An 11,739-nucleotide genomic window follows, 5' to 3' on the forward strand; every position below is an offset into this window, starting at 1 on the left:
GAAGGTCTTACTGGAGGAAGTCCCTTCTGATATGTGCTGAGCCTCACTTCCTCTCCAGTGGAGGATCACTGAGATATACTGAGAAGCCCCTCAAGCGGTGGGTTGCTGACATCAGAATGCCTGGGTAATCCCAGTTTGGCTGCTCCACATCTAGGTCTTCTTTGGTGTGTCCTTTCTCCTCATTTGTAATGACACTGTCCAGCTGTCTGATGTAGTGCTTAATGTAGGGTGCGAGGGCACAGTAGGAGCTCCCTAAGGCCGATGTCATCTAATGAAACAAACTGGGGTTTACAGAAGGGCTTTGTTTCAAGTCCTGGTCGGACCTTTGTAACCTTGAGCACATTTCTTGTGCTTTCTGCATCTCAGCTTCCTCCCCTGTTTCGAGGTAACAATGATTGTACATACCTCCTGGACTTACAAGGATGAAATACAGATAGTTTATGTAAAAGGCCTCACACCAGCTACCTAGGAGGCACTTCTCCCTGAGATCCAACGTGGGACCACTTTGCTATTCACACTGCAAAATATTCATACTCTGCCTGTGTGAGGTAAGGCGCACCCTCAACAAGCGGGCTGGCTAGGCAGCTTAGGCAGCTGTAAAGTACATGGCACATAGTAGGTGCCCAATAAAAACTAATTGTTTCGTTTACCCAGATGCATACATCAAAACTCAAGTAATATATTTAAGGTCTGTGCATTTCATCGTATGTAAACAATATCTCAATTGAAAATAATGATAAGAATTGCTGTTTCCATCTTACTGATGAATCAGTGAGGAGAGAAATGAAATAAAAAGGGGTCCTCGTTGTCCAATCCTCTTGCCGTGATGGGAAGTTAAAAGGGAAGTAGATGCAGGTGACCAGCATGGTGGTTTCTGTGTAAACTCCTCACTCAAATCCCTCCAGATGGCTATCCATCTCACTCAGCATCATATCAAGTCCCTATGTTGCCTCACAAGTAGAATGAATAAGTAAATCGTGTTATAGTCACATAACAGGACATTATTTAGCAACGAGAATAAATGAACTACAATTACACACTAAACATGGTCAAAGCATTCTGAGCTAAAGAATCTAGATATAAAGGAGAAGATAGTGTCTGATTCCATTTATATTAAGTACAAAATGGGCAAAATAATCTATGGAGTTTTAAGGTTACTCTTGGGGAGACGATGATGGAAGGGGACACAAGGGGCTTCTGGGATATTGGTTATGCTCATGGGCTGTTTACAGATCTGGGACCTGGTTACACTGGTTGACTTGTGCACTCAAAAATAACGGTGTAAGCCATTGAAATAGTAAAGGATCATACCTAAAACCAGGGGGTTTGAGTTTCCTAATGGTGTTCTATGTACTTGGGGCTCCCTGGAGTTGTGCCACTCTACAGCTCTGCCTGGAAACTGGTTGTCCCTGACTCAAATCCAGTGCATCTCAAGCTGACAGAGAGGGAATTTGATATTGTTGCCCAGGCCATGGCACCCTCTCTGGGATACTTTCCACGTGCACTTACTCAGGGTCCTGCACGGAGCCTCCCACACAGTGGAATCTCTCAGGCACGGTTTTCCAGTCTTTAGCCATTTTCACCATGGCGCCCGCATCAAGGACCCCATAGCCAAAGAGGTGATTAAACTCCAGGCCAACCCCATTCCTCCGCCATTGATGGACCTCGTCGTGAAGCTGATTCCGTTTGGAGGTGAGCACAGTCAGATGCTGCATGTCTCTCCAGGTCAGACCCAGGCTGGATACCGGAGGCAGAGCGATTCAAGAACAGCATATGGGGGGAGGGCACACGGTGGGAGAGAGAGGGAGAGAGACACAATGACTAAGACAGACCACAGACCCCTTGTAGGATTTTGGAACATCTATGAACCCCCAAGTCAAGGGAGGATTTCCATGCACCATTTAGAGCCATTATACATATAAATTTAAAAATCTTGCCTTTCTTACATAAATAAATTTACTTTAAATGCACCTTCTAACACACACCAGAATGGCTGAAATGAAAAAGACAGACAATACTAAGTGCTGGCAGAGACGTGAAGCAACTGGAACTCACACATTTTGCAAACAGGAGTGTAAATTACTGCAAACATTTTGGAAAACTGTTTGGCTGTATATTCTCATGCTGTCCAAGTATCTAAGCTATGGCCTAGAATTCCATTCCTAGGTATGCATCCAACAAAAATGTGTGTATATGTCCACCTGACATGTGTACTGGAATGTTCATAGGCCCAAACTACAAAGCCCCCAAATGCCCATCCACAATAAAATGAATAAACCCAATGGAGATGTATTTGTAGGATGTGAAATACTGTCCTAGGATAAGAACAAATGAATTATAGCTACTCTGAATAATACAAATGGATCTTGCAAATAGAACGTCAACCTAAAGAAGCCAGACCCAGTAGAGAACATACTGTATTATTCCATTTGTTTAAAGTATAAAAACAGGCCCAAGTAATCTGTGCTGTTAACAGTCAGGTTAGTGGTTAGTCTTGGGTTGGGGGATTGGATGGTGGTGCAAGGGGGCTTCTGGGTGCTGGCAGTGCTCTGTTTCTTGATCTCGATGTTGGCTGCATAGATGTGTTCCATTTGTGAAAATGAGGCTGTCATTTCTTCAATGGCAGAGACTGTATCTTCAGCATATTTGTATCCCCAGTGCCCAGCACAACAGCCCTTGGAACACTGTCCAGTGAATAAACAAATCTGTTTATAGGTGCTACTGTCTTGGGAAATCAGTGTCTAGTATTACTCATCGTCTGTGTTTTTCAAAGTGCAAGTCAGACCCATTTGTGGGCCAGGAAATCAACTTACTGCATAGATTATCTACCTGGGCTGCACATTAAAATCTTCTGGTGAGGATATTTAAAATCCCATTGCTTAGGCCACATCTTAGATCAATTAAGGTCAGAATATCTGGGAGTGGGACCCAGGCTTTGGAAATTGTGAACACAGTAGTAGACAGCTAAGCTTGAGAACCAGTGATTTAATGAATGGGACTATCATTAAAAAATGGACAGAATAGAACAGAAAAGAGTAACAGTGTGGATTGCATGTAATACAGGAAACTATTTTTCATGAAATGGTGTGTGTGTGTGTGTGTGTGTTGTTGTGGTGTTGGGTTGCAATGCAAAATTTATTTTAAATCAAAAAGCTGGACAAACCCTGCACTATGGTTCTTTTTGGAAGTCAAATAATTCAGAAGACTAGGAACAACGTAACTCATTTGATAAAATTTCAGCACATGCAGCATTCATTGGTTTGAAGCTTTGAATCAGAGCCAAAAATGCAGATGATTCATGTACTCTTGCAGTGTAGACTTCAGTGGTTAAAGTTTCAAGGAAGGCCACTGCTTATTTGAGAAATTTATGAACATCTTGGACATATGGTCTCTAGGACCCAAGTGAATGGTGTGAAATTTCAAGAAGTTGATTATGGCGAAAAGCTTGGTATTTTGCCAGAGTGGGATTCTGAATTCATTAAATACAGAAATGTTGATAAATGAGAATGTGGTGATCTTGAGATGATCTGGCTGGCAGGTGGATTATCTACCATCTTTGCTAAGGGTTTGGCCACAAAAATGTGCTACGCTTCCTGGAGCTTGGAGAGGGATGTTAGACGTTGGAGGTAGATATTTCTCCGTGGATTTATTCTCATGGGGTCCATGAGAGAGACAGAGAGAACAGTCAGAACCAAGATCTTCTCACTTCTAGAATAAATCAGAGATAGTCCATATTCTCATGTAATTGAGTTGGTGACACTGTTTGACCCGCCATTTATGTGTGTCTGAGAGGTAAAACTAAGTCCCTACTGATTCCGCCTTCTGAGCAATTTCAGAATTGACAGATTACACTACTGTGTGAAATAGCATTTCTTCCATCTGCATTAAGCTTTATTCCTACCATAGTAGCTCAAGAATTATAGGTCATACTTATTAAATAATAAAAAAATAAATTTACAGATTATCTACAATATAAAGGTCCACTGTGAACAGTGTTAGAGGACTAATAGCATGACATGTTCTTCTCTGTTCTCAAGCATTTTATATAATATTTGGGAGAATAAGGCACAGATATATGGAAAGGTGCTGCACAATGAAGTGATTCCATGAAGTTCCATTAAGTGTATATCAGCTCCAGGCACTGTGTTAGTTGTAGGAACGCCTTAGGAAAGTCCTTGCTCTCTCAGAGCCTACAGCCCAGAGGGAGACAGACAACTCAATATTTTAAAAGGGAGGGCTGCCATGATGGGGGAGCTCTCAATGCCAAGAAAGCCAACAGTGGGGTCCCTGTGTTATCCCAGCCAGGGGGTTTCAGACTGTGATCCTTAAGCTGCCTGCATCAGAATCATGTGGGGACTAGTGACAAATGTAGATTCCTGCCCAGTGTTCTTTTAAGGTAAGACAACAGATTTCCAGAGGAGGTGAATGATCGTCCACTTAGATGCTGGAAGATATAGCTATTGTCTCCCTCATATATATCCTCCCTCTTCCCTATTAAGAAAACCTCAATATTATTCAGAACAGCAACATTCTTAGCTCCAAAGCTACACTTCCCAGCCTCCTTTGTAGTCTGGGGTGGTCGCATGAGGGTTGTGGTCAATGAGAAATAAGCAAAAGCTAGCGGGTGGGGCTTTTTCAAAAAAACCTTTGAACACGGCTGACTCAGCTGGTGGATTTCTTTTTTCCCTTTGCTTTTCCTGTTTTCCTATCTGAAATGTAAACATGATGGCTAGAGCCCCAGCAGCATCTGGAGAACGTGAAGGTGGAAGAGCAGAAATCTAGAAAGAGCTGGATTCCCCAAATCCCAGTGGCACCCCCCATGGTAGCCCTGGGATCCCAACCTCTGTAGTATTTTTCCCATGACAGAAAAATAAAACCCTGTCTCAGTTTAGCTATCAGTATTTGGATTTTGTTTCCAATCTTGACCTAGTCAGAAGCAGAGTCCAGATTCACCTGCCATACAACAGTATCCTGATTCAGAGATTCATAGAGCTCTTGCTTTACTGGACACCCAGGACTGGAGTCCCTGGAACAGGGCTTGAAAAGACAGATTCCTGGGCCATCCATCCCCAGAGATTTCTATTCAGTGACTCTTAGCTGAGAGGTGGGAATCTATAGTTTTCAAAACTACCCCCACCCCTGGTGCTCTCCCCAGTTATCAGGGCAATGCAAATTAAAACCATAATATAATTCTACTGAACACTCACAAGAATGGCTAAAGTGTGGAAAACTGGTAATACCAAGTGTTGGCAAGGATGTGGAGCAACTGTAACTCACACTGCCAGAGGGAGGGTCAATGGCTACCCCCCGCTGTGAAAAACTATTGCGGGGGTATCTACGAGAACTGTGCATATGTATCCCCCATGACTCAGGATTTTGACTCCCTAGTATACACCCAACAGAAATGCATCCATATGTTCACTGAAAGACATGTGTAAGAATGTTCATTGCAATATGACTCATAACAGCCCCAAACTGCAAACAACCCAAGGATTCATTTATACAGTGGAGTAATTCACAATGAGTATGAATGACCTATAACCACACAGAACAGTATGGAGTCATCTCTCAGACGTGATATTAAGCAAAAGAACACATCTGGTACTTAGGTAATGGTCTGTTGCTTGATTTGGATGCTGGTTACATGGATCTGTTAACTTTGTAAGAAATCATTGAGCTGTATCTAATATTTGTGCACTTTTCTCCGGGTCTATTATACTTTGATAAAGAGTATACATGAAAAAAAAAACCATCTCCCGAAAGGTCAGTTTTGGAAACATTATTCTAGTCCAGTACGTGGGCCTCTTTACTGATGGTTCTCTCAAGCCAAAAATTTGCCTCCTTATGACTGACCCCTTAAACCTAGTTCAGCCCTCTAGAACCACACAGAAAGCCCTGGGTCCCGGAGAGAATGCAAAATATTTAAAGATGGCAGTCACTGACCCCAGCCCACCCCCCACCCCCCGGGGCAAAAAAATCATTTGAAATTTTTTCCTGTGTTGGTCACACTGGGAAATGAGAGCAATACGCCCTGGGACTCAAGAAGCCATTTCAAGCATTTGGCAGAAAAGTACTTTATGAAAGTAGTGCCTGGGCGGGACACAGGCTTCCCTTTTCTCCCCGGGAGTCCTGGGGGTGGCTGTTCCTCTTTCGTGGTCCTGATGGGCATACATTTACACGGAATTTGTTTATTGCATTCACACTGCTTTGGAAAAGCTTTCTGATTGGACCTCTGGATGGCCAGCAGCCTTCAACTGCTGTCCTATGTCCTAAGGACTCCCAGGTGTCTAGTCTCACAATAAAGAGATGAGCTGTAGGAACTGTTCATGGAGCGGCTTTCCCTCCTCCTCCCTCTGGACTCTCTCTTAGGGCTGTTTTGTTCTGACCATTGTTTTTAACTGCTGCCTACTGGAGCCGCTTTGCCCACAGGTGCAGAAAGCCAGAGATGCCTTGGAGTTTCCTTCCCCGGGCACAGCTCTCAGCCAGTGACAGACCAGTGCCAGAACATGGCAGCCCAGCATCCTTGCCTTGAGGAAGAACACACTCTGAGGCATCACTGACACTCCAGAGCTCCCCATGGGATCAGGCTGAGGCCAGAACTTCTGAAATTGCATCCTTACTTGGATTTTTTCCCCCATCCTTAACCTCTACTTTAGCCTGGTTTCTCCTGAGAGCCCTTCCTTAAGAAACTGCTGGCACCAACTTTCTCCTGAGAGCCCTTCCTTAAGAAACTGCTTGCACCAACTTGCAGTTGGTGTTTTGAGGAATTTTAGGACTAGCTCCTACAGTGGGCTTGAACCACTACCTGCCAGGTATCACTTTTTTCCTCTTTATGGTGAGAGAGAATTAAAATCACGACCACCGCTCCAAAATGAAACATGCCTGCGTGGTGATTTCTTTTCTGTAAGGCTATCGGCAAGCGTGTGTCAAAGAATGGTGACTCATTGGTGCAGAGCCCATGAGCCTGTTCAGAGATCCAGCAGCCTTGTTCCATTACTTTATCAATTTAGGCTGTCCGTTTGTGTGCACAGAAGCCTGAGCAGCTGACTTTTGCTTGCCAAAATGCAAGGAGACTTGAGTCAAGGTCTACCCCCTTAGATTTAAAGGGTGACCAGAACCCCCTTCTCAGTTCTGGAGCACCCCTGCTCCCTGTTCTCTGCGAGGCTCAGCAGCAAGCAGTCAGCTCCCGCTGTTTGTTTGCTCCTAGCTGGAGTGAACAAAGCCAGCTCAGACACCGGGGCTGGACAAGCCTTGAGATAAACTGTTTCATCTTCAAGAAGGGTACATACTATGTAAGTTTTGGTCTCCGCACTTAATAGAAACACTTCAGTCAGTGTCTCCTGAAATCCTAAGTTTTCCACCTGACTTTTGTTCGAAGAATAAAGGTTGGCCTGGTCCAAAGAGAGGAGTCACTCCTGATGTGGGGCCTTATCTGTAAAAGGAGGATGATTATGCCTTTTCTACTAGAAGACAGAGTGTCAGACTAGAGAATCTTTCAAAGTCCTTTCCTATCCAGGAATCAACTCTTACCTCCTTTGTAAGTCAGAAAACACACTGTGTATATGGAGAGAGACGAGCAGGGTTGCCTGGAGATGGATGCTAGAAGCTCCAGTTGCCCAGCAACGGCTGACAAGGATGGGAACTCAACTCCCCTTCCCCAGGGTCCTGGACCCAACTACTCACAAGTGGTTGGTGCTGCATTCTTGAAGAGCTCCCTGCAGCGTGGGCATCTGCACTCCTACCACATGGGTGAGGCCTGAAGCCCACATGCTCATTCCTCAAACCCAGGGCCAGCCTCTGGCGTGCCCTAAGGGAATACAGAGCTGCAAGTGGGCAGGAATCTCTGCTGAGGATCAAATCCAAGATGTGTCCAGCAACAACAGTATGTGGCTTCTCTGTGGGATGGTGAGAACAGAGAGGACAGCCTCCTCTTACCTGTAGCTTGGAAGCCTTCTCAGGAAAATCCATTTCCTGGTCTATACTGTGTGGTTTTGCCCAGCTTGTGCCAGTGTTGAAAGTGAATTCACCTTACAAGTTAACAAGTCTTGAGTGGGAGCACCCTCATTGCCACAGGTTCTGAAATAGCTTGCTGGATACCAGTAGATTTCCTTCATTTAGCTAATTGTATTACTGGAGTAAAATAGTCAAAGGATCCAGAGAGGATAATAGGATGGTTTTCACAAAGAAAGATCTATGTGTCCCTACTTGGTACTGTGCTCTCCTAGGGATGTTATTTGTGGAGTGTGTGTGTGTGTATCATCTGGGGCCCACGGTTCCTTTAGAAATGTCCATCACAGTTCACTGGCCCTGACCATCCACTGGCTCTCACACCCACTTTTGCCTCCATGGACACCTGGGATTGGGTGGAGAGACACATGTTAGTCCACCCTTGGCCCCGAGATGGAAACATACTTAGCCTCTAAAGCCAGTGCAAACACTCCAGCTGCCTCGGGCGCAGCTGCGGATGTCCCAGAATGCCTCAGGGTGCAGTTGCCGTACAAATCTGTGGTCGCCTGGAAGGGAAGATGTTCAGTAATGAGTGAAGAAGTCACTCTACTTTGAATCCCAAAAGAATATGAAGCAGAGTATTATCTGTTTCTTTCATTTCAACTCTGCCTTATTCTGAAGAAGATTAAGATAAAGGTAACAATAAGCGTTTATCTATCTTGCCATACATTTTATTTGAGCTTCCTAGTAGCCCATGCAAAAAGGGACAATCAGTTACAGTTACAGTACTCACAAGATAAAACGAGTCAAGTGTTTCACGAGATAAAAACAAGTCAAGTGTTTCAAGAGAAGCATATTTGCAGTTGTTCCAGAGACTAGAGAGACTTTTATTTCCTGGATTCTGAAAGGAAAACTTACAGGTGGAAGACGACAAGTCAGTACTACCACCAAGTCAATGCAATGGTGAGTATTGTTGCACACTGGGATTGGTTTGGAAAACCCAAATACCGTTGTATCATTTTTTTTCCCTTCACAAAGGAAAAGGTGGCATTCCCAAAGAGGGAAGAATAAACATGCTCAGCTGAAGTTTGCCTGGAAGGACAGGCCATTAAAAAGAGAATGTTTCTCTGTATCTTATGGAGAGATGCTGGGACTCAGGAAGCCAAGATAACAGATGTGTGAGTAATCATTTCCACAATTCTTAAGTGGGGAGACCGGTCAACCAGGTTTTTTTTTTAAAGATTTTATTTATTTATTTGAGAGAGAGAATGAGATAGAGCATGAGAGGGGGGAGGGTCAGAGGGAGAAGCAGACCCCCTGCCGAGCAGGGAGCCCGATGTGGGACTCGATCCCGGGACTCCAGGATCATGACCTGAGCCGAAGGCAGTCGCTTAACCGACTGAGCCACCCAGGCGCCCCCGATCAACCAGGTTTTAAAGGACTTTCACAAAGAGAAAAAAACCCTCATTTTCAATGACCCAGGGTGAAAGCCAGGGTTTTCATTACAATCACGCATAAACCACATGAATTCTCCTTCTTCCTCTGTTTGTCTGTAGGATCCTCACATGGGCCTATGATTTTGAAGAACAAAGTATCAGGGAGGTTTAAAGGCATCTATTGGGGGAAAATTACAATATTCAGATAGAACTCAAGGCCCTTCTCCACTCTAAAGAGAAAGAGAATCTTAGATAAAGGTGAGGACAAAGGGACACCCTTGGGGTAGGGAGTGACACTTTGTAGGGGGAGGGGTGAAACATCACAAGCACAACAGGACTGGGGACTCCTTCACTTCCTTTCTGCTCTGCTCTTCTCCCTTTCTGTCCATAGAGCTCCCCTAAGATAGGAGAGGCTGAAGCCTCCTCCTGCTTGGGAGGAGCAGGCACACTCGCTGTCCTCCCCAAGACCAAGGAGGGAGCCAGGTAAAGTCTGTGTCCCTTCTAGGTTAAGGGATCTCCTGGCTCACATGAGAGCCAGGACAGCTTGCCAAGGTAGAGTCCAGGCAGGAATTTGTGACTGGAGCACTGGTCCGTAACGATGATTGTGTTCTGAGTTCCTGTTCTCCCTTGGGAGACCCCAGCCGAGGCGGGTGGCCCGTCAAGATGTAGCTCAGCAGGACTACGGAACCACCTACCAAATTCCAGCCTGGGAGGTCTGAGGAGAGGTGATATGTGAATGAGATACCCAGAGAGAGGAAGAGATCTAAAAAGATTCATTATGTTCTCCAGATATATATTTTAAGGGGAGTTCAAAATTCACCATGTTACCAAAGCTGCCCAGGAGGAAAGTGCTGCTCAGAAGAACGCAATAAATAATCTAAGTCTGAGATTCTTAAACTTTTTGTTTTCTCAATCATGGACATATTTTAAAGTATGGTGAAAACCACTACTCTTGCCTTGAAAAAATACATGTGTATACCCAGAGGGCTTATGGACTCAGAGAAATCCATCCATGGATGCTATTTTTTAATTACTGTAATAAACAGATTGGCTCTTGGTGGGATGGTGTGATGGCCCAGTTCTTAATATTAGCTCTCTTTAAAAGTGGTGTGCAACTTCTTGATCATCAGAGTTCATAATTTTTTTTGCAAGGCAAAACAATAAACAAGAAAGACTATGGAAAATGAGCTGGAAAGGGATCACAATTCTTGCTTCCAACTTGCACACCGCATGGCTCTACCTTGGTAACAAAGCATTATCGGGCCCGGAAGACAATGGATCCCCGGAGCCTCAGAACAGATGCTGACTCTTTGAGGGTAGGAGGGGAGAGCCCCTTCCTCTGGTGACGGCACCCAGTGGTGGTGCATAACGTCGTCACCCAGTATCCGTGCCTGACGTTACGCAGCGGGGGCGCACTCCACCGCCTCCCTGAGGGTGGGGGCCACACTCACCACGCCAGCCTCGGGGTTCCTCTTCCTGCCGTTGCTGAAGGTGGAGGCCAAGGTGGAGGAGCAGCTCTCGTCGTACAGGGCCGTCCTGCCGTCGTTGATGGCCGAGTTGATGGAGATGGTCCACATGCTGGAGGCGTAGCCATCACAGTTGCAGTCGTCGTAGCTGCCACCGTCCCCGGAGGCCCACACATAGATGCTGCCTTTGCCGCCTCGGCCCTGGGGGAGGCGAGCGGGGACAAGGAGAGAGGCCACCAGGTCCCGCACGCGCCCGCCCCGGAGCTGCCGGGGTCCCGGCCCAGGGAGAGGGCGGCCGGGGGGTGGGGGGGGGGAGCTCAGGACCTGGGCTTCCTCAGCATCTCCGCGCAGTTCTGTCCCCCTGCAGAACCACTCTCCTGCCCCTGGGGTCCTGAGAATTCTCGTTCTTGTGTCTGAAGTTACCCAAATTTACTGTTTGAGCTGGGGGTAACACCGTAAGAAAAGGTGGCAGAATCACCTTAAAATTTACAAGTAAACTGCTTTTAAAAAGCTATAAAAGTAGTCCATCCTCATGGTAAGAAACCAAAGTATATAGAAAGGAAAATTAAAGAAAAACCCTTCCTACTTGCAACCATTATTACTCATTTCTTATTCCTCCTTTCAGACATTTTTCTGCAATAATGTAAATGTACCTTTATGTTTATACTTAGCTCTAGAAGATGTAAAAGATATTTATATTTATCTTTGATTTTATAGTCATATATCTTTTATATATGTAGATATTTTAAGTTTAAAATACACATTTTACTCCAAAATATATAAATCTTCCAAATCATACATATATACATGCATGTGTATGTAATGTAATATGTAATGTAATGTAATAAAATGTAATATGTATTATTAAATAAAATGTATTTTGTATTAAA

The 11,739-nt window shown here is 44.9% G+C and overlaps 1 protein-coding gene across 2 annotated transcripts in view; it reads right to left on the reverse strand.

The window, feature by feature from the left end:
• PCSK2 (proprotein convertase subtilisin/kexin type 2) overlaps window positions 1-11,739 on the reverse strand; it is a 282,294-nt gene that overhangs the window by 9,578 nt on the left and 260,977 nt on the right. For both annotated transcript variants that reach the window (XM_044918692.1, XM_044918693.1), the window contains 3 exons: window positions 10,835-11,050; window positions 8,413-8,513; window positions 1,510-1,737 (listed from right to left, as the gene is read on the reverse strand). In XM_044918692.1, coding sequence (XP_044774627.1) covers window positions 1,510-1,737; window positions 8,413-8,513; window positions 10,835-11,050 — 545 coding nt within the window. The remainder of the gene's footprint in view (window positions 1-1,509; window positions 1,738-8,412; window positions 8,514-10,834; window positions 11,051-11,739) is intronic.

The sequence above is a fragment of the Neomonachus schauinslandi genome, chromosome 10 (assembly GCF_002201575.2).
Source record: "Neomonachus schauinslandi chromosome 10, ASM220157v2, whole genome shotgun sequence".
Taxonomy (NCBI): Eukaryota; Metazoa; Chordata; class Mammalia; order Carnivora; family Phocidae; genus Neomonachus; species Neomonachus schauinslandi.